Source organism: Trachurus trachurus, assembly GCF_905171665.1.
Source record: "Trachurus trachurus genome assembly, chromosome: 8".
NCBI classification, from domain to species: Eukaryota; Metazoa; Chordata; class Actinopteri; order Carangiformes; family Carangidae; genus Trachurus; species Trachurus trachurus.
The window spans coordinates 13,961,528-13,984,381 of record NC_139905.1 but is presented as its reverse complement, the minus strand read 5'-3'; the positions used below and the strand labels follow the sequence as shown (position 1 = coordinate 13,984,381).

Sequence of the window (22,854 nt, the reverse complement as noted above, 5' to 3'; positions counted from 1 at the left end):
TTGAGACTTATGCATATACGTATATATATATTTTCTCTTTAATGAACAAAGTGTATATGAAGTGCACATATCCACAATATGAACGTTACAGTACAACATATCACACTGAATTCATAAATTCCCTTCCCTGTTTCTACAATGATTATTTTTAACTCCATTAATCAAACGCAGTTTGATATTTAGCACCACTGGCTGTAGTTGCACCCTGTGGCCACCGGAGGGCAGTATATACTCACCACTACTGCAGAGGTTAGCATACAGTCGACTAATGGGTTGTACATTGGATTTTCAGAAGGGGAAGTCAATAGCCCACGACACACAATTACAAGTTTTTTTTTTTTTACCCCACTTTGTTTTAAGTCACATTTACCACTAGCCTATTAGTTAAGATTTTAAGATATGATGTGATGAGGTCAATCAATGAACTTGTTGACAGAAAAAATAGGGGTGTCTATTTTGATCATAAAATGTAAAGATTTTCTTCCTTTTCTTTTGATTGATGCTTTTGTAATTAACCAGTCAACCACTGATTGAACTAAAATAAGAAAGAAAGAAAAAAAAGTCAGAGGCCAAAAGTACAACGACAAAACAATAATTTAAAAGTTTGCTTGCTGGATTGACAGCAGACAAACTAATCCAGCCAAAAACTGCAGCATGTGATTTACTGACAGCATGTTATACAGATTATAGGCCTATTCCCCTGTATTTCCATCACCTGGTGGTGAATTGTGTCATTTAAGGCAATAGAGTAGGTGTAATAGAGTATTTGTACAGTACAATATTTGCACTTTTACCTCAGTAAAGGGCCTGAATACTTTTTACACCACTGTTACCGCTTGGAAACAATCGCTCCACTGAGAAGTGCGGTTTTTACGAGGGACCCTGAAGGCGTCACAGTGACCAACCACCCCTGCTGGGCAGACAGAGATAAATCTACCCCTGCATACCGATACAGACACACTCAATTTACCCTACTACAAATCTGCCCGCTGGATGAGCCGGCCTGTCCCGCAGCGGAGCAACAAAAACACACAGGACTTCTTCCTTTTCTGCGGCCTGACGTTGTTATTTTTTCACAACAACTCCCAGCAGCAGCTCCGTTAGCAGGCTAAGCTAGCAGGAAGAGGTGGCTAACGACACTTGGCTAAAACTCCTGCTCCGGTAAGAAAACAACCGGCCTGTACTGTGTTTTACTCCACTGTCTGGCCAACATTCACAGATTTTAGGTAATCTGGCTAACTAATCTCCATATGTCAGGTAAAGAGTAAAGCGATAATTTCACTACGGGGATAAACAAGTCACTGATTTAGCTTCCGTTTTCAGTGGCTAAATGCTAAGTTGGTGGCTACATGAGATGAGTTGTGTCTGTGTTGCTGCTAGAAGTGAAAGATTAAGAAGTGTGTCAGCACTACCTGCTAACATTAGCAAGGTGCAGTATTAAGAAAGAGCTATGCTTACTTAATTATAATTTGTCATAGGGTTAGCACTAGTACATGCTGCTTTGAGGGGATACATGCACCTGCACAGGGTCTAAGCTACGAGCTGCTGCGTTCATGAAGATGTCATTGCTGTGGTAAATGTATGAGTATTAACCAGTGTGTGTTTGTGTGTTACAGCTGAAGACCTCCCTCTGCAGGGTGCTGGACCTCTCAGACAGACAGACAGTTATGTGAACTGCTCTGATGTGTGCATGTGTAAATCCTCACAGTGCCTGGCTGAGACAGCTCTGTAGCTGGTCTGAAACATCCCAGCAGACAAACCTGCAGCTGCTTCGGCTGAACAGGTGTATGGTGGCCTGGATTGTAGCATAACTCCCTCCCCAGAGCAGCCTCCCTCCCCTCCTACCCACCGCCCCCACCCCCACCTCTCTGCAGGACTACTACTATGCCTCTGGGTTTGGGAAGAAGGAAGAAGGCGTCCCCGTTAGTGGAGAACGAGGAAGCAGAGCCCATCCGTGCAGGTCTCAATGTGCCAGGTATGGATGGCCTAGATGGAGGTGTCATCGGGCTGGGAGAAGGCGCCACCTCCGAGGGTCTGCCTCCTCCACCCAGCAGCATGCGCCCTCGCCTCATCTTCCACACCCAGCTCGCTCACGGTAGCCCCACCGGCCGCATCGAGGGCTTCAGCAACGTCCGGGAACTCTATGCCAAGATTGGTGAGGCCTTTGGGATACCTCCATCTGAGGTGAGTCAGCCTGTTGACCAGGACTGGATCAATTAATCGCAGTTTTAATAATTCATTGGAAAAATAAAGAAAAATGCTCCAGATTCTTTGGTCCCAGCCTCACAAATGACGGCTTTCTGTTTCTCTTTGCTTCACTGTGAATCACGGTTAACTCTACATCTTTGGGTTTTCTTTTGGGACCCTTTAAATATTTCAGCTTGAACTTTGCTTAGCTGTGATTGGCACAATCTTTCCACCATTCCTCTGTGTTTTATTGACTAAACAATCAATCAATAAATAGGTAAAATAACTCAATCTATAAATAATCATCAGCTGCAGCCCCACTGCTGCATGTGGTGGATGTGAGAATCAATAGGTGTGCTGCGGTCGATTGAAGCCGAAAACATCATTTGTAAATGCCATTTGTCTGTTGTGTCCCTCCACAGGTTATGTTTTGCACACTAAACACTCACAAGGTGGACATGGACAAACTGTTGGGAGGTCAGATTGGACTAGAGGACTTTATTTTTGCCCACATTAAAGGCCAGAAGAAGGAAATAGAAGTGTACAAAGGGGAGGATGCACTAGGGTTGACGATCACCGATAATGGAGCTGGCTATGCCTTCATCAAGGTGAGGAACATTAAGATGTCCTAGAAAATTGATTTGTTTTGACTCAAGTATCCACAGGGGGGGAACATGACCCTGGACTAAACTTAGAAAATAACCGCTGCACTTTAAAAAAAGAATAGATTGCATGTATTTATGGGAAACAACAAGCTGTGTTAGTAGCTCACTGAATTATTCAATTGATGTTTACCGCTGACAGAGAATCCGCGAGGGGAGCGTCATCCACCAGATCCAGGTCATTAACGTGGGCGACATGATCGAGTCTATCAACGGCCATCGCCTGATCGGCTGTCGACACTACGAGGTGGCCAAGATGCTGAAGGAGCTGCCCAAAGGGAAGGACTTCACCATCAAGCTGGTGGAGCCTCTCAAAGCCTTCGGTGTGTGTGGGAGGGAGAAACAGTTTAAGTTTAATTGTGACATTTGGAAGACAGTGGTGTGGTGTTTTCAGCCTCATTTACACACCCTGAAACAACCATTATGCTCTCTGAGGTAATGGAGTAGCCTAACAATCCACTAATGGCCAGTAATATTGTCACACTTGTGGCTGTGAAAGCTTCAGTTTAGATTTTATTCTACAATCTTATCACAGAAAATCATTAGACAGAAGCCAAACCTAATGAAATAAGTGCTCTTGCTGCTCATAGTAAAACACAGGAGCAATTAAGCCATTTTCAACAATTAAAATGTGCAACAGCCTGAAAATAATTTTATATAAGTTGGAATATGAGAGAAGATGAAAGTATGATATAGTCAAATGTTTAGTTTAGTTTAGTTTAGTTTAAACCTTTATTCAGAACTTGGGGCCAATTCACAATTAACCAGTGGTCAGCACTGTAAAACAACAGCTGTAAAGTAAAGAAGGAAGCATTTTTTCCCAGTCTTTATAAAGAGGTGTGATTTTTTTTTTTTGGTGTAGATATGATCAGCCAGCGGTCTGGAGGGTCCCGGTCGGCATCGGGGGTTCAGCTGGGGACCGGCAGGGGAACTCTACGACTGAGGTCTAAAGGTCCTGCTACTGTTGAAGAACTGGTGAGTGTGTTTACAGCACCTGTTGGTTCAGAACAGGTTTCTGTGCTGCTCGGGAATGTGTATGTTGTTCTCTCCTGAGTTTGTGTGTTGTGTTTATTTTCCCTCCAGCCTTCTGCATTTGAGGAAAAGGCCATTGAGAAAGTCGACGACCTACTTGAGAGTTACATGGGCATCAGAGACAGCGAGCTTGGTAAGTGTGTGTGTGTGTGTGTGTGTGTGTGTATGTATGTGTGTGTTCTGGCTCTACTGGTGTCATAAGTAGTTAGTGTTATTCAACAACGCCTGGAGGAAAATTCTTCAAATTTGGCTTTGCTGTGCATGTGCACTCCAGGATGACCTGGTTAGAGTTTTGTGGTCAAAGGGAAAAAGGTGGAAGCCACAGCAACCACAAATTATTTATTACCTCCTAATAATCTGATAATAGATCAGTCTCACAGGACACAGAGGCCTCAATAGCAGCCTGCAGTGACCACTGAAAACAAAACAAGATTTTAGCTCTGGAGTTCGAAAAAGGAAATCCAGTTTATGATGATCACAACACAATAAGAGTAAAAGAACAAACCGAATAACAGCTATGTGGTGAGCCATCACAAGAGGCATCAGTGTCACAGGAAAACTATGAAGGACATTTTTTATTTCTTTAATGGCTCCGTGCTCTCGACAGCTCGAGCCTGAGGCAGAGTGTTTTTAACTTGTCTGTACTGGTCACTGTAATCTCAAGAATTCATGCACTAATTGCAATAAAATACTCAAACCTTTTATTAAATTCCTACATCTCCAATATAAAGAGTATTACACTTGGACAGACGTGGTTGTGAAGGACAACTTGACTACAACTATGTTCACTAAATGTTCTCTAACCCCTCTCTCTCTCTCTGTCCCAGCTGCGACCATGGTGGAGTTGGGAAAGGACAAAAAGAACCCTGATGAGTTTGCCGAGGCTTTAGACGAAACCCTGGGAGACTTCGCCTTCCCTGATGAGTTTGTTTTCGACGTCTGGGGTGCCATCGGCGACGCTAAGGTTGGGCGGGTGTAGCCGCAGAAGCGGGACGAAGCGGAACGACTTCTGCGCGCGACGCCCTCAACATTAAGCACTACTAGGAAACACAACACTACCGTCATGAGTTTGTTTTTATTCCAGTGTATACTCCTACTATTTTTTAATTTAAAGTGTACCCATATGGGGAGACTCCTGCCTGACAAAGAGGATAACGCCAGTTAATGGAAGAAGAACGCGACTGTGATGACTTCCCAAGTGCTTTTATTCATCTTCCGGCTTTATCCAGACACTACGAGCACGCCGATGAGCATTCCCTGTGACCGCCGCATCACACGAACCTGCATGTCATTGTTGTAGTTGCTGGCAGTGGAAGTACAGCACAAGTCTTTAAATATGGGAGAAGTGAGAGACAACGGCTAACACTAAGTAGATATTTGATACTTAGCAAAGAAAAAGGAAAAACAAAAAACTGAGTTTTCTTTTTCCACATTGCACTGTGTCGCACCGCGCTGTAAACCAACTATAGGAGTGAACAGAGATTGCACTGTACCTGGTGAGCGGCACAGTTAATGCACAGTACAAGGCGTCGGCCTCCCTGCAGTGTCATCCTGAACCACTCGATGTTACTGTTACAGATCCGTTTTACAAGCATGTGCTGTTCTGTTTTTATCCTCCATGAATTTCTGCTGGTTTAAATTTTTTTTTTGTTTTTTTGTTTTTTTGTTAATTTTCTTTTTTTTATGGTAAAAGGAAACAATGCGATTGCAGCAAGGTCATTGTAAACTGTAGCTCCTGACTTAAATATCAGTGGTGTTTACTCACTGTTGACACGCTCCATGCTGTAATGACGTCAACTGTGCAGAGGGCAACACATTCCAGTCTCGCTTCCATACATTTGACAGTGTTAAGAGAGAACCAGTGTTAAATTGAACTTTTTACTGAAGGTTAGTTTGTTGGAACGAGAAGCAGATTCATGGATTGTGTCCTTTTTTTTTTTTTTTTATAGTTCGTGTTTTTATATATGAAGTGATGTGCTGTCTATTTTAAAACAAGGTGTGTGTGTGTAACAGATGAAGAATTTGTGTTGGAACTACTTACTTGTTTTCAAGCATTACAGAGAGCAGTATTAAAGTAAAGAGAGATGGAGTAGTTGTGAAAGAGGAAGAAGAAGAAGAAAAAAAGAAAAGAAAATGGGTCCACTGAGAACAAAATGCCTTTATTTTATTTTTTTCTCATTTCATGCATTTTATACATTTTGTTAGAAGAAGTATGGTTTCTGATGCATGGTGCTGAAAAATGAATTATCTACTGTCACTGGAGCAGAATGATACCAAACTACTTCCATCATGTGTCACAGTGACTTCAGAGAGAAGCAGGCAGTGTCGCACCAACTACACAGTGTAGGAAAACACGTGTCTTACAAAAAAAAAAGAGAAAGAGAGAAACCTTTGGTGTTAACCTTTTCAGTATATCCAAATGTATGAAGCTATTTTGTAGTTTTGTTTCATTCTTTACAGTTAATGAGTATCTAAATGGGATTATGTAATGAAACTGATGCTAGAACACTGTAACACTGAGAAGAACACATTATTTTGATGGCTTTGTATTACACTGTTGTCATTGTCCAATTATAATGCAATAATAACATTGACATGGCACTTTTCTCTCTGTTTGGTCTTTGACACACACATACACATTGCACCATGGTTAAGAGATGAAGCTGTTTTTCTGTTGTTGAGAATAAGGAGAGATGTTCTCCAGTATTATCCTCTCCTGGTGTGTGTGTGTGTGTTTCTGCTCCCTCCTGTGTCCTGAAATATAAATGACATTTAACTCGACAGCAAAATCACTGTGTGAGTGTCAGCAGGCTGTCGGAGGTAATGAAATAAGAGCTCCCCTGGTAAACTTGATAGTGCTGGTTAAGCTCAGCGGGGTCATTCTCAGGCCTCACACCTAAATCAGAAGAAGGTGGCAAAGTGAAGATCTCTGTCCCAGTCCAACACCAAATCCACTTGGTAGTACGATCAGACTATAAATGTGTACAGTAACAGCAATGTTTTGTTCAGCTGTTCTGAATTCTGTTCACCTTATAAAACCAACAGCACCCCTCTGTACACAGCTTCTACCTCCTGCATTTGCTGTTCTTGTCACTTAAACAAAATAGACGAAAATCTTCCCGAGTGCTCTCAGCAGCCCATGTTCTTTCTTCTGTGTAGAAGAATAACATCCCTTCTGACTCAGCTGGAGTCTGTCCTGCATCACAGAGCACCGGTGAGGCCGGCAGATGAGGGGTGATGACATGTCCTGTATTTACTACAAGTGAACCAAACCTGTTCTGCGGGTCCCAGTTGATCTATAACCCTGGTTGCCCATGAACGGGCTCCAGATTACTCTGTGGACTGCAGTCAGAGAGGAGTGGTGCTTCTTTTGTAACAGAGAGCACTTTCCGTAACAACACAGCCACAGCTGTAAAAGCAGACGCCTGCCAACAGGAACCTGCCATGTCGCTGCGCCCACGAGCTTCCTCTCAACCTGGGAAACTTTCTTTCCTCCAGAGTCCCAAGGTAGCTCTGGCCCTTCGGCCGCGGGCTGCTTCCTCGCGCTCTGGCTCCGTGCTGGAGGACGAGCTGTCCTGTCCTGTTTGCTGTGAGATCTTCAAGGAACCCGTGGTGCTCAAGTGCAGCCACAGCTTCTGCCGGGCCTGCCTGCAGCAGTTCTGGAACAAGAAGAAAGCCAGGCGAGAGTGTCCCGTCTGCAGGAGGAAATGCTCCCTGACGGAGCCCACGGTCAGCCTGGCCCTGAAGAATGTGGCCGACTCCTTCCTGAGGGAGCAGGAGAGCAAGACGGCCACGACGGGTGCAGGAGAGGATGCGGGGACTGTGGAGGTGAAGTGCACCACACACGGGGAGGTTCTCAAGCTCTTCTGTCTAGATGACTTTGAAGCTTTGTGCTGTGTGTGTCACACCTCCAAGAAGCACCAGGGACATCAAGTGTGTCCCTTAGAGGAAGGAGCTCAGGACCTCAAGGTGATGTGCTCTCCTTTATCAGCAGTTTGTTTTTGGTTATAAACAGACTATGAAGCACTTAGGAGTTAAAATGCCAAAACTGAAAGTCTCAAGTCCTTACTCTTCATAAATAACTGCCAGGAACATGAGCATGATCAATTTTTAACATCGGATGGGCGATTTTCTGTCATCCTGACACTTTCTCTAACCCCCTCCAGGCAGAACTGAAGAAAGAGCTGATTCCTTTGAAGAAAAACCTGCGTCACCTGTATGAGGCCAAGCAGGAGTGTGATGACACAACTGTCCACATCAAGGTATCAATAAACACAAAGATCCACGAAACACTGGGGGACCTGCATGATCGCTGAAGCTGTTGGTGTGTAAACACATCGACCGTGGCATTAAAGAAGCCACCTAGTTTTCCTTCAGGGAGGCTCTAAGGTCACAGTTTGGGTGGAGTTGGGTGGCTTTGGACAGTCTTAATTTGTTTTTTTGGTAGAAAAAATGAACTGAACCCAAGAAATATATCATAGTGATTGCTCTAAGGGAGAAAAAACAGAAACAGAAGATTACTATTGGGGTTGTATTAGGGTTATGATTGTTTTCTTTAAGGCCTGGGAATTCAATTAATCAAGGTTTCAAGACCATTTTGAATAAAAAAGCTGTGACTCGTGATCTCCTATTGCTCTTATATTGACAAAGGACAAGCTGTATAGTAGATCAATAGAAGATATGAGTCATGACACAGATGAGGCTTGTTTCTACCATCTAAGAGATTAAGACTGCACAGCTACGACTCGGCATCAGCGCCATTGAGTGTGTTTTCTTGTTGACCACCTGTGCTAGAACCAGACCCAGGTCACGGAGAAGGAGATCAAGGAGGAGTTTGAGCAGCTCCGTGAGTTCCTGCAGAAGGAGGAGGAGGCGCGACTGGCCGCTCTGCAGGAGGAGGACGAGGAGAAGAGGGAGCTGGTGAAGAAGAAGTCGGACGGCATCACCAGAGACATCCTCACCTTCTCCCACGCCGTCATCGCCATCGAGAACGAGATCGCGTCCAGTGATAGCCTCTTCCTTCAGGTGAGAGAATTCGAAGTGTTACCACTCCACTGAATTTGTCTGACCTCGCAAACCAGTATTTGTAACACTTCTTCTCTTCATTTCAGAATTATGCCAACACAAAGAAAAGGTGAGAAACATTTACTCCTGTGCCGTATCTGTTTATAGCAGATTACTGACTTGTTATCTTTCTTTCTCAGGGCACAGATCCCACACAAGGACCCAGGGAAAGTGTCAGCAGGTGCTCTCATAAATGTGGCCAAGCACGTCAGCTCCCTCAAGTACCACGTGTGGGAGAGGATGGTGGAGCTGGTTCAGTACAGTAAGTGACCTGGATGCTGGCCTTCAATTCTGAGAGGAAGTCGTCCCCTCGATCCTCTTCATCTGTTTCTTCTCTCGTCCTTTTTCAGCGCCCATCACCCTGGATCCAAACACCTCCTACTCCTTGCTGTCCCTCTCCTCAGACCTGACCAGCGTGGCCAACAGTGGATCCCTGAGGCAGCTCCCGGACAACCCCGAACGCTTCGGCCACTTTGTGTTCGTGCTGGGTTCGGAGGGCTTCACCTCGGGCCGCCACGCCTGGGAGGTGGAGGTGGGAGACAAGGCGGACTGGATGCTCGGCGTGGTCAAGGAGTCCATCGACAGGAAAGGCCGCATCTCGGGCTGTCCCGAAGGCGGCTTTTGGATGATCTCGCACTACGAGGGCGAGTACTCGGCCATGACGAGGCCCAGCACCCCGCTTCACCTGAAGGGGGATCTGACCCGGGTCAGGGTGCAGCTGGACTACGACTCCGGGGAGGTCACCTTCTCCAACCCCATCAGCATGATGCCCATCTACACGTTCAGCGACTTCTTCACCGAGAAGATGTACCCCTTCTTCTGCCCCGGCGCCAACATCAACGGGAGTAACCCCAAGCCCCTTAAGATCTGCCCCGTCAAGGTGGCTGTGTGGAACAGTGCGTCGTGGTGATTGGACACAACAACACCCTCACAGAGAACATAAACACTGGAGTGTGTATCAAATCATTTAAGCGGAGTGATTAGAACAACAATTGGATTAGTTCACTGGGGTTCATTTAGTGATTAACTGCAGTTAGCGGAGCTCAGAGCAGCTGTTTAAAGCCGCCAGGGGACGGACCTGTCCTGATAATCCGCCATTCTTCTTCTCAGTGAGAGAGGCCATTAAGCCCAGCATCCTCTGCACACACTCCTCTGAACATACATGTCCCCCTAGTGGTCACAAACATGAAAGTACTGCACAGGACTTGAATTTGTCTCACTCAGACCAGTCACAGACTCTAATACACAGTTATGTTAAGAATCTAAATGATAATGATACGCATGGTTCAAATCTGGCTGTTTACAAACAACCTTGGGAGGGAGGAAAAAATGAATTTGATAAATGGTTTGAAACCCATTAAAAGCCAGGAGAATTTTAAAGGCTTAAAACAAAGTTCAAATTACTACTTGACTAAAACTGTGTGGGATCATCCATTTTTACAAAGATCAATACAGTATATAATGCATTATGTGTTCTGTGATCCTGGTGAGCTGGGTTTTAATCTGTGCAACAAACTTTCAAATTCATTTCTTGGTAACACTTTACAATAAGGGTCCCTTAATTAACTTTAGTTAACATAACATTATTAAGTATTAATAAATAAACTAATGTGTTAATTAATTCTGAGTAATGCATACATAATGATAACTAATTACATTATTCAACTTTTTTAATTAACTGCTTACTAATAGGCTACATTAATTAATGTGTTTCCTAATCCTAAGTAATACATAATGATTGTTAATATATCTGTAAACAGTTAATTAATGCTTAATAATGTAGGCTAACTAACGTTAATTAAGGGACCCTTATTGTAAAGTGTTACCCATTTCTTTATGACTGACTCTGGCAGATTCATCACAGTTGTTTCTTTGCTATCTTCAGGAATCAAACAGTCACTGCAAAAAACCTTCAGCCATTGTACGTGAAATGTGAAATCATGCAACACCATGTCAATATTGTGCTTCTCATTTAATAAAGTAAACATTCAGATTCAACTGCGGTTCCTCCACATTGTTTCGCTGTACTGTATATACTTCAGGGATGAACCAGTGAGGTCAGTGGAAACTTGCTGACTCACCTCCTGCCTATGCTACTCAGTGTGTGCGTACGTGGCCAGGGCGCAGCACAGAAAACAGGATCTCGTCCTTCTTCGGCCCAAGAGCGTCAGTGCGTACAAACCTTCCTGCGAGCAGAGGAGTGGGAGGAAAATGGGAGGCAGTGGAGAAAAGAACAGAGACTGAGCAGCTCCCCCTGAGGAGTAGCAGGTCACAGTGATAGCAGGCTGTCACGAACATCTTCTAAGGTGATGGGAGATGGTGGAGATAGTAGATGCATGAGTGCTATACTGATAAACCCAGAAATGAGAGGATGCAAGAGGCTGCTTTGTTGCTGCTGGACAACGTGGTACCTCACTGGGCTTTGCTGGTGCACGAAGGTCAGACAGGAACTCCCAAAGATGACCACGGGGAGGAGGAGAGGAAGCCAGAAAACTTTCTCGTAATAGTGATGTGGCACCACCCTATTTCCTTTTTTATTTTGAAAAAAAAAGCACTACTATTAGTTGGTCCTCCCTTTTCCTCACTTTGGTGCATGACTTTGGTGTTGCCTGTCCTCGGTGCAGCTGCCCAGGCACCCTGCATTGTTAATCAACAGGGTGAGACCCCCCCTGTCCTGACTGGAAAGCCCACCTGCTGGGTAAACTGTTTTATGCTACAAAGGTCAGTGGCGTCTGACAGAGAGAGAAAGAAAGTGGAGCATCAGCAGCGGTCAATGGCAGACAGTCAGATAAATATCAGAGACTGGCCTCTACTCACAGAGCGAGGACAGAGCGTGCCTGGATGTGGGGGACGGAGGGTTTGGATAAACAGAGCACAGCTCATACCCAGACGGATGGTGCAGATGATGCTTTCTTTGCCAGTGTTTGCATTACCTGTAAACACAGAGAAAAACAGGTCTGGTCAATTGTCACCCAGGAAATGCAAAGATAAATCTTGCAACACTTTTATCGATGCAGGATTTGTTCTCTTGTAAATCACTGCAACAATGCCAGGGGAACAAACTCTCACCTCAGCTCTGTGTCCATGTGTTCCTGCAACAGGCAAACAGATTTCTCACTGGATGTGGGTTGGTGGTGGGTATTCATGTGGCTCAGTGTTGTTCAGTGACAGAGTGTGAAGATGAATTTCCTTTATGGGACAATAAGGCATTTTATCTATCTATCTATCTATCTATCTATCTATCTATCTATCTATCTATCTATCTATCTATCTATCTATCTATCTATCTATCTATATTTCTACCCATCACCAGGTCCGGGCCTCTGCTTCATTTTACACATCTTCCTTTACATTCAGCCTCTGTTTGGTGTCCAGTCTCGTCTCGTCTCTAGCCTGAACACTCCCGTGCTTTCACATCATGTGGTGTGTTTATTATGTCTTCTGCTCTACTTCACAAATGTAATTTAGATGTTATGTAGAGGCAGCTAACATAAAGAGCTAGATGAAGCCTTTTCATAAATCGTCCAGGAATCACAAGCATTAGCTCGCAGCAAATGTATGATGATGACGATAATGTTTAGACATGCTCAACAAGAGAGGATGTGTGGGTCTTGTTCAGTTTTTCCAAGCTCTGAGAAAAACAACGTAAAGCACAAACAGCAAAGGAAATGTCCCGTGACTTCGATCTTGTTAGACGTAATTAAACTCACACATGTAACATGTGTGATCTTGGGGGGAAGTAGGGGGCAGCACAATAAATGAATTAGAGCCATTTAGTGGGAGTCACACCCAACTGTTGGAAGCCAAAATAGCTCATGAACGTGAACTAGAGGCACTGGTTCAAACAGTCAGCTGATTTTTTTTTGGAAAAGGAAATAACATGACTTTCTTCAAGTAGTTTCACATGTGTCGATCTGTACATGAAGCTATGGACCTCATGACTGAAGCTGTGTGAGGAGATCCTGCTTCAACGACAGCTGCACAAACTGACACTGAACCAGTAAATAAAGCAATGCCAAGCTATAATGACTGACTTTAATATGTACATATTTCCATCTGTTTTAATGGCACTGGAGCTACAGCAGTGGTGTTTCGGTGGGAGGTGTCTGCCTGTTGGCCCACTCCCACCGCAATGGCTGCACTGTGTGAAATGGCACCTTCAGGACTTCTGACAAAGGATTTACAGAGGCTTTTGCAAAAATCCTTGGTAAACCAGTGGCATAAATGTCCACCCTAACAAGTGATTGACTCAATAATACTGAAACATAGTGAGATCTCATGTTTCTTTATGCAACTGAAAATCTATTACATAAATACTATATAAACAAGCAAAGTAGTCTCACTCGACTAGCACATTTTTCTCATTTTCTATTTCGAAAAACAAGATTTTTTTAATCGAAACCCAAATGATATGATATATTTCTACAGTAATTACTTGTTAAAGTGGATATTTATGACAGTGCACAATAAATACTGCAAATGTGTAACTTGTAAAGCCTATAATAGTTTGGCAGTGGGTCAACACCTCTCACAAAACGGTTAAATTATAAGCTTTACAAAGGTTGTACTGTAATTATTGCAGGGCGATAATGTCATGATAGGTTTTTCTATTATTTTGTCACATTCCCTGTAGCTCTAACATGCATGTCAGCAAAAGCAAGCTGGTGATGGCTCATACCGACTGGCAGCAGCAGAGGGAAGGGGACTGTTTTAAGAAAAAATGCCCTGCATTTGACTATGTGTGCTCACTGTCTGATTTATGTCCATCAATGCTCTTTGGGTTCCTCCGCTGCTGGTGAGCGTAAAAACAAATCAAATGAGTGCAGTTGAGGGTGTAAGAGACAGTTAGAAAGTTCCCAAAAGGCTTCATGAAGATAAAATAAAAAAAAAAGAAAAGAAAACCTCACAGGGTGTCTGCACTGTAGCGTCACTTTCAGATACGTCAAACAACATTAAGTGTGACGAAACACGCCTACGACACAGAGAAGGACACAAAAAAATACACCCCCCCGACTTTCGTTTGGCAGCAGATTCCTTTGGCCGTCCGGGTTGAATTGGCAGTGTCTCGCTTTTGTTCCAGTAGCACACGTACACACTCGTTCGCGCAGGTACACGCATACACGCCGCAAAGTACATGATGCAGTAACATGCACATACACAGATATAAATACATACAGTTTTTTTCATTAAATGCACTTCTGTGTCCGCAGCTCTCTGCTTTGAAAATAGGAAGGTGCATAAATAAAACATTCCCATCGTTATAGAAAAGGTCCATGCATGTCCGGCACCTCTGAGTTCAACTAGACTGAATGTGGAGAAAATGTGAGGGCCATGTGCCATCCGGCTGCAACCCACTCCGTCTTGATTTCTGTTCCTCCCTGTGTCTCCTCCTTTCTCTGGCAGTGGTTTGACAGTGTGACAGTATGGTAGTCTTTTTTTTTTTTTTTTTTCCTTTTTTTTGTGTCTCTCACAGATGAGTGCTGTCCTGCATATCGAACCTGTGGCTCTCCGAGAGCCCGGCGTTGCACTTCCTGTTGCTCCCCTGGTTAGGAACCAGAGAGAGGGGATCTGGTCTGATCAGGTACCTGCAGAGAAGGGGAAATGGTATCCTGTATCATTTCGCAGTTTTCACGCTGTGTGTTCATTTTTACAGCGCTAACAATTACTGTTGCCTTTGTGTACTCACACGACATCATGGAGCTCCAGTCTGGTATCTGGAGAGGGGTTGATAAGGATGTACGACAGTCTGTTCCCTTGGTCTGTCATCCCATCTGACACAGGAAGAGAAGAGGTGAGTGGGGCAGGAAATAAAATAGGCACAGGATATACAGCAGGCTGTGCTGCATCCGTACTACACACACACAGAATGGAGGCTACTTTACAGTGACTCACGAGACAGGAAGACAGATTCAGATAAAAATGGACACCGGCAGAATACATAGAGAGTAACAGACGGTAAATAAACAGTGGAGGAACAAGAACTCGAGTCCTTCACTTAGATGAAAGCACCAATACAACAATGTAGAAATACTCCATTACAAAGTTCCACATTTATTCTGCAGAAAAAGTCTGTTACTATATATAGCATTATTAGATTATTAGTGCCAATAGACTAATGTCCACCTAGCATTTTATTATTAAAGTAGGTCCACATGGAGCTTTAACTAATTTATAGACAATAATAATAAAAAAAAAGATGAAACTGCTGGGATGCACCTATAATTCAATGCTTTAAACTTCAAAGTCAGGTTCATCACCTTTTCCTGGATACCCTTCTTTGGTGTGGACAGACTTTGCAGCATGTTTGCCTTGAATTTCAGGGCCACTGTACAAAAAGGTTTGGAATTGCTGGTCTAATTTTTGATGTACTTCATGAGCTCATCATTTGTGTAGTAAACCAGTAACAGCAGATGTGCACTGTGGAGTGACTCAGACTCACTGAATCCAGTCGGAGAAAGGCCCAAATGTTTCATCCTCGTTCGCACCAGAGCGTTGAGTTCCTGCCTCTCCGAGCGCCTGAACAAGGTCAGCCTCTGCTGGCTGATCCGCTCCGCTGCGCTGCCCGGACCCCCCTTGGCCCCGCTGGAGCTCCGACCCCCCTTCCTGCTCAGCCGCCGTGCCCACTGCATGCTCTTCCTCCTGAGCAGCGGGTGGTCCGAGGAGTGGGACGAGGTGGAGATGGGCTCCGAGGAGGTGGAGTTACGGTGCGCCCCGGTCCGGGACAGCAGGGGCTCTCTGGGTTCTCTGGTGTCCTCGTAGTCCTCCACCGTGATGGACACCTGGGACTGAATCGTGCAGACATAACCACATGTTCACATCCACAAACCTTTCATTTCCTCACAGTGTAATCAACCTGTTATCACACAGGTTTTATTAAATCAGTTCTCCCAGCCCTGCCTCTGATTTCTCACAATGAAGAGGAATTAATACTTTCTTATCATGGTAGAAATGAATGATGAACAAGATACACTCTGCTGCATATATTGCACAGTCCAACAGTCTTTAAGTATCTTATGTGCCACCGAAAGAAGCGTCATGCCAGAGGTTTTTTCTTAAAAGAAATTATTAGAAAATTCACTGCTGGAAAACTGACAACTCTGCACCATGCTTAATATATACCATGACTTCTGCCTGACTTATGTGCATTTATTTATTTATTTTTCACTAATTCCGCAAAGACGTGACTGTGTCTTCATAGCAAAGCAATGGCAAAGCATGGACAAGTCATATTAGCATTATGTAGAATCTAAATGACTGTAGCAACCAAAAACGTAATAACGGCCAATAACGTAATAACAGCCAATAACGTAATAATTTTGGCCATTTTAAATGTAATAAAGCCAATAATGTAATAAAACTTTTGAGCCAATAACGTAATAACATTTTGCCAATAATGTAATAAGTGATTACATTATTGGCTGGTTATTACGTTATTGACCTAGTATTAAAAAAACCTTTGACAATGTAATAACTGGTGCCGATAATGTAATAATACATAGATATGACTGCAGTTCTTGGAAATAAAAGGCAGTTTTGTGCAGTTTGCTAATCAAAAATAGGTATAGTGGATGACATAGTCGTCATATTTATTCATCCAAGATGTACCATCTTTCACCTCTCTCTCTCTCTCTCTCTCTCTCTCTCTCTCTCTCTCTCTCTCTCTCTCTCTCTCTCTCTCTCTCTCTCTCTCTCTCTCTCTCTCTCTCTCTCTCTCTCTCTCTCTCTCTCTCTCACTTCTACCATGCTTAATGATATGTTTGCAAACGGAAGAAGTAAGCATTGTAGGCTATCAACAACCTCCAAAACATAACCAAACTTGTGTATTGAATGGTGTCTGCCAGCCAGTTTATGTTTCAGTCATGTATAACTTCCTGCCTCAGACAAACCATTGGGAATAGGTAATGTTAAATGTGATAATCCCAGCATGGCTCGGAGGAGCAATGGCGTTGATTTGATTTTACCATTGATTTTTTTTTAATTAACATATTTAGCCATCATTTGTCCAAGGGTTAGGGTTATAGGGTAGTCATCCACTTACCTATTTTTGATTAGCAAACTGCACAAAAACTGCAAAAAAACCTTTTATTTCCAAGAACTGCAGTCATATTTATGTATTATTACATTATCGACACCAGTTATTACCAGCCAATAATGTAATAACTTATTACATTATTGGCAAAATGTTATTACGTTATTGGCTCAAAAGTTTTATTACATTATTGGCACGTTATTACATTATTGGCTTTATTACATTTAAAATGGCCAAAATTATTACATTATTGGCTGTTATTACGTTATTGGCCGTTATTACGTTTTTGGTTGCTACAATGACCCTTACAGACATTTGGTTGTCAATGAGTGAAACAGAAACATTTTACTAACTGAGAGCAAGAGTGTGAATTTTTTTTTGCAGCTGAGAAAATATAGAACCTAGAAGGTGTTTTTAATTGTGTTTAACAAAGGAAGACATCTGTGTGTATAGTATCTCATACTCTATGAAATATCAGTCATCTTTTTTGTCCTTGTACTCTAACTCCTTTTTGTGGGTGTAATGAACATTATATCCTCTAGGGGTCTACTAGGGCTTCAAAGTTGAGATGCTCAGTTATCTCTGCAAGTCCACTGATTTAAATCGCTGGATTTTTGGCCACAGTTCTAAAATAAAAAATAAAATAAAAAATAAAAATAGAAATTGGATGACAGGAGCGGCTGACCTCAGAGACCGGAAGCTTGTGGGCCTCGGTCCGGTAGATGCCTATGGGTATGTCTCCAGTGGAGGAGCAGAGTTTCTGGTAGAGCCTGCCGTAGGTGCGGATCCACAAGTCATCCTCTGTGATTTTCATCTCGAAAAACAAACAAAAGCAATCATCAGCCTCAGAGGCACTCAACCGTTTGCAGCACAGACCAAATTTGTGTTAGAGCTATAGTATACTCACTGCACAGAGGAAACCTGAGCCAGGCATGGAGTCCAAACCGAGCAGCAGCCTGGTGATGGAGATCATGTAGTCCTTCACAAATGACTGTAGGGACAGCACAGCAAAACAAGTCGGCAAGAATAGACCACATTTGGTGTTTGGGTAAACACTACAGAGAAGTGTTTCTTTTTGTGTGTGTGTGTGTGTGTGTTACTCAGTGAGAGGAGATACCTGGTAGAGCAGAGTGTCCAACATGCTGACACTGAACACCTTCCCCGCAGCGAAGGGCAGGCGGAACATAAACACCAGGTTGGACCCCTTATCCCTTTCCTTCTGCAGAGCAATCACACACACACCCATACAGTATACACACACACGGATTACACTAGCCCCTGAAGAGATAAGATGATGTAACAGAGATAGTAGAGATGATGATGTGTTGTGAGCTCAATCAATAATTCATTTTTTCATCTTAGAATTTACTTACAAAGCCAATGGATCGTGTTTTCCCAGCATACACTGGGCAACTTTTCCTCTAACATCTTGACACTACATCTCTACATGTGTGTGTTTTTGTAATAGCTGTGATTGCACATGAAATGAGGAAAAGGCTGAAAATCTAACAAAGGTCCCTCCTGCTGTGAGGAAACGCTGCCAGAAATTTAAAAACAGTCTCTTCATGATAATGCTAAAGTCAAGAGAGATTAAAATTCATTCTAAGCAGCGGTGTCAAGCAGAGACTAATTTACAGAATTGTTGATAAATGTTATTGATGCCCAGGGGGCGGGGGTTCATTAGCCGCCACACAGTGAGCAACAGTTGTTTAAAAAAAGCCAAGTTTTCAAAGGGTAAAGAACATAGAGGCTGTATCAGTCACCAGTGTACTGTAAAAACTTTATTTTCATTCTGAGATGAAAGATTTCTGCTGCTTATCAGTTTAATAGATGTTTCTCAATGCGATCTGAATGTTGAATGAATGGCTTTAAGAATGTAATACAGTTTCTCCTCATTGTTCTGTCATTGTAACCATAAAAAGTGGAGTTTCTGCGAGTGTGAAGCTTTTACCTTTTCTAATCTGGACAGCGCCAGAGAGTAATGGTCTTTGACTTTGAACTGCATGAAGCGCATGTTCGCTGGGTGTGTGAGCTCCGTGATGATGCTGAGAGCAGGGAACAGTCTGAGAGGAAGAGGATGCACACAGGTAATGAGTTACAAAATCAAAAAAACACTACTACACTATGAGTCAGCGTGTGTGTGTGTGTGAGAGAGCAAGTTGTGGCCAAGCAGACCTGAAGAGAGTCTGGACATTGACAATAGTCTTTGCATCGGCCATGTAGTCCTCCTCTGCGATCATGGAGCTCTCCTTGTCCACCACCACCATGGTGTCGGCGAACGTCACCCCACAGCGAAGCAAACTGTCCAGACTGAAGAGAGAGTGAGAGACAAGAAAGAATAGGATCAAGTTGAAGGGCGGGAAGGAGAACCTAAAGAGCATCCATGTCATTTGAGAGGCGAAGAAGCAATAGAGATGACAGAGACACTGTAGTAGAAGACGATGAAGAAGAGGAAGATGAATAATAGAAACGGCCCGTGGCTTTGGTGGTTTGTCTTACTTGTCGATGGAGCCTACTGTGTAGAAAACCATGGGGAACCAACAGATCGCCTCCAGGAAGTCCGCTTCAGGTCTGAACCAATCAAAACACAAATAGACTTCAGATTCCCACCAGTGGAGAATGCATACACACACACCATGATGAAGAGCTACACACACACACACAAGAGAGAGAGAAAGACAAGCCACCCTCATCCCCTTCCTCGCACAGCCTGAGAAATACAACACAACCAAACTGCCTTCAGAGAAAGCTGAAAATAACAGCACTACACTTGAGTGACTCAGCATTTTATTGCTTTTTTATTGGATTCCACTCTCATTTGGACTGACTTGCGCTTGTATACCAGCTTACAAAAAAAAAAAAAAATAAAGAAAAAGAAAAAAGAAACGATAAATGGTGGGTTTTTTGAAAGTTTTGAGCTTGTTGTCCTGAAAGTATTCAACATTTCACAAATCTTTTTACTGTGACCTCAAATAGCAGAGCCTTTCTCCTGCACTGGCTATTTCAGGACTAACCTGTTGTACCTTTTGTGTTTTCACAATTTTCAACAATTTTGCCCACGCTGCTTGCTGCCTTTCTGTTCACAGTCAGCTGGGGTTCACAATCACGGCCACCACATCTCCCCAAATAACCTAAATGTGTACAGTAGGCTACTTACACACTCTCCAGCAGCAGCACAATGGGGTTGAGCTCCTTCCTGGGCCGGTAGTAGGCCCGGAGAGGCACGATGAAGTTGTAGAGACCGTTCCCTGCGCTCTCTGCAGACACGATGATCAGTTTGTTTTTGAAGCCGTAGGAGCGGGCGTCCTCGAAAGGGATGTGGTGACAAGGCTAAGAGAGACAGACAGCAGAGGATGATGATGATGATGTGTAATTTGTGAATTAAAGATGGTTTTCAATACGTGGAAGAGAAATCAGAGCTGCATGAAACAATCTAATTCGGACAACCACTGGCTCTGCTTCATTTATTTGACGACCCATTCAAATTATACTCTGTTTGTACTGTTTGTTTAGATTTACTATTTATTTCTTTATTTATTTACTTTTGGGGTGGGAATTCTGTTCTTGGTGTTTTTGTATGTCCTTGTTTTGTTCGGAAAAAGCTAAATAAATATGTTGTGCTGGTTTTTTAAAGAGGAGATCTATGCTCTCGCTACATTCATTGATGGAGCTTGGAAATTGAGACAGGAAGGATTATATCCCACATAAAATCATGGTAGTCTGTCTGTTTGTTTCTTATTTATTGTGCTCTGTTTGTTTTTTTTTGTTTTTTTATTCTCCTTTCTTTTCCTTTAAGACGACACACTATAGCCACTCTTGAATGTATGCATTTAAATGTTTAGTGTCCTATAAGCCCATGTGGGCTGGGCACAAATAAATGTGCATGACACTTAAATAAAACAATAAATCAAAAATAAACAAAGCTTTAAAAAAAGAAGAAAAAAAGTTGGTTTTCAATTTGAATCCAATACCTTGTCCATACGCAGGCAGCAAAAAGGCATCTTCTCTTGGAGGAGGTGGCACAGCGCCGGAGAGCTGCCGATGTACGGTGAGTTGAGTGGATACCCCTTCACCCACCTGCGGCGCAAACCCACAGTTAGCTCTACTGTACGTCAGTTCACACGTCAACATACAAACAGCGTCCTCTCTGCTTACTCGCACTGTCGGCCCCACCAGTGGGCGCTCTCGTCCCTGTCGCTGTCCTCCTTGCCCTCCTCTCCGCCCTCGTCCTCCGACTGGTCTCCCAGCAGGTCAAAGGTCGTTGTGCTGACCCCGTCTACCAGCTCCAGGACGGGGGCGATGCTGTGCCGTCGCTCCTCGGCTGAGTCTCCCATGGCGGGCAGAGCCAAGGTGTTGGCACCTCCCATCTCCGTCCTGGAGCTGCTCCTGCTTCCTCTTCCACCCAAACCCGCGCTCCCCGGGTCCTGGCCTTCTGGGCTGCTGTCGCTGGAGTCCTGCAGGTCGATGGCCACCGTGCCTGAAAGACACACACACACACACACACACACACACACCAACACCCATCAAAGTTCAAACTCATATTTCTGCACAGAAAAAAAAACACAGGGTGCTGAGAGCTTTGAAAAGCAGTGAGAGAACAAACACTTTCATTGTTATCCAGCAGGTGGTGTGTTTGTAAAACCACCACATGTGACATTTCAGTTTGGCAGGCGCGGTGGTCAACTTGGCAGTTGCTCTTATCAAGGTGACTTATAATCAGATACATGATAATTCCTCTGTAAAGCCATGAATATTTTTAGTCACCTGGATGGATTATTATGAATGTGAGAACAGCATATTTCTGGCACCTGCTGCGTAGGACTGTTTAATGAGAGGTTTCCGTGTTTGACAAACACAGAAAATGGCAGAAAGAAGGTCAGTGTGTAAATGTTACACAGTATTTGTGCCCGTGCCCATCTGACTGACCCATGCTGGCGATGATGCTGTGGACCGGCAGGCGAGTGAGCCCGTGGTAGATGGTTTGGGGCACTCCCCTGGCGTTTCCTCCCGTGCCACCCCATGACGGCTCTCTCTGGCCTCTGACGAACGCTGAGTTCTCCTCTTTGGAGATGTTGATGTAAAAGCAAATGTCCGAACCCCCCATGATGTGGCAGGGCCCGGGGTTCAGCAGGATGTTGGTGTTGTCCAGCCTGCGCACTCCGATCAAACACACTCCATACCTGTGACCGCAGAGGAGATAGCAGATTGGCTCAGAGAGACACGCAGGTTGGTGTGTGGTGTGTGTTCTCCTTAACTCGCTTCATATTATGACTTACTTTTTGTGAGCGTGGAAGGAGGCGAAGGTGAAACTCTTGCCCTGGTATTCCCCAAAGAATTTACTCTCCTCCAGGCGGATGTGATGCACCTCATTGGCTGAGCAGCGGCGGTAGGTGCGATGCCACTGGTCCGCCGAGCATGCGCCACCCTCCCTGAGACATGAAGAGGATTGATTGGCTAATATGTGGCCATTGACATTTGACAAAACACACAACTCAAGGTTTCAGAAGTAACATCTGAGAGCTGTTGATCAATACTTCAATCAGTACACAGATGCAGGCAAGGACACCCCAGCTTGCGCGAACAGATGCACGCCGCATTCATACGGTTAAGTAGACAACAGCTCTCTCCGGGGGATAAGTCTTTAGACGTGGAGGCTAAAGGAGGTGACAACAGGAAACAAGGTTGTGGGGGCAGTGTGAGTGTGGGTGGCCCGGCGACAAAGACTGCATTATATAAACAAGTGTTAGAGCGAATTTGCACTTTTGCAGGAGCTAAGCGCAAGGCAGGGGAGGACGACAGATCCTAGCCACGTAGCGTTGTCACAGCCAATAAACCAAATGACACCAGGTCCAGATATAGCACCGTACTTATGAAACACCC

At 44.0% G+C, this 22,854-nt stretch overlaps 3 protein-coding genes across 3 annotated transcripts in view; 2 read left to right on the top strand and 1 right to left on the bottom strand.

Moving 5' to 3' along the window:
* Positions 1-909: 909 nt before the first annotated feature.
* On the top strand, positions 910-5,564 carry gipc1 (GIPC PDZ domain containing family, member 1). The gene is made up of 7 exons (XM_083977195.1): positions 910-1,161; positions 1,617-2,184; positions 2,610-2,795; positions 2,992-3,172; positions 3,712-3,824; positions 3,933-4,014; positions 4,709-5,564. The coding sequence occupies exons 2-7, from the start codon at positions 1,885-1,887 to the stop codon at positions 4,858-4,860; spliced, it is 1,014 nt and encodes a 337-aa protein (XP_083833321.1). The 5' UTR covers positions 910-1,161; positions 1,617-1,884; the 3' UTR covers positions 4,861-5,564.
* Positions 5,565-7,325: 1,761 nt separating this feature from the next.
* Positions 7,326-9,855, top strand: LOC310989603 (E3 ubiquitin-protein ligase TRIM39-like; the record flags this gene model as incomplete). Its single annotated transcript, XM_083976711.1, has 6 exons — positions 7,326-7,850; positions 8,048-8,143; positions 8,676-8,906; positions 8,993-9,015; positions 9,086-9,207; positions 9,296-9,855. The coding sequence occupies 6 exons, from the start codon at positions 7,326-7,328 to the stop codon at positions 9,853-9,855; spliced, it is 1,557 nt and encodes a 518-aa protein (XP_083832837.1).
* A 4,557-nt stretch (positions 9,856-14,412) lies between these two features.
* Positions 14,413-22,854, bottom strand: part of kcnt2b (potassium sodium-activated channel subfamily T member 2b) — a gene marked incomplete at both ends in the record, with an annotated part of 36,194 nt that continues 27,752 nt past the window's right edge. The window contains 14 exons of the mRNA XM_083976380.1: positions 14,413-14,530; positions 14,632-14,716; positions 15,385-15,730; positions 17,660-17,788; positions 17,882-17,965; positions 18,092-18,193; positions 18,926-19,037; positions 19,150-19,284; positions 19,474-19,545; positions 20,132-20,304; positions 20,946-21,051; positions 21,130-21,451; positions 21,901-22,154; positions 22,251-22,403. Coding sequence (XP_083832506.1) covers positions 14,413-14,530; positions 14,632-14,716; positions 15,385-15,730; positions 17,660-17,788; positions 17,882-17,965; positions 18,092-18,193; positions 18,926-19,037; positions 19,150-19,284; positions 19,474-19,545; positions 20,132-20,304; positions 20,946-21,051; positions 21,130-21,451; positions 21,901-22,154; positions 22,251-22,403 — 2,191 coding nt within the window. The remainder of the gene's footprint in view (positions 14,531-14,631; positions 14,717-15,384; positions 15,731-17,659; positions 17,789-17,881; positions 17,966-18,091; positions 18,194-18,925; positions 19,038-19,149; positions 19,285-19,473; positions 19,546-20,131; positions 20,305-20,945; positions 21,052-21,129; positions 21,452-21,900; positions 22,155-22,250; positions 22,404-22,854) is intronic.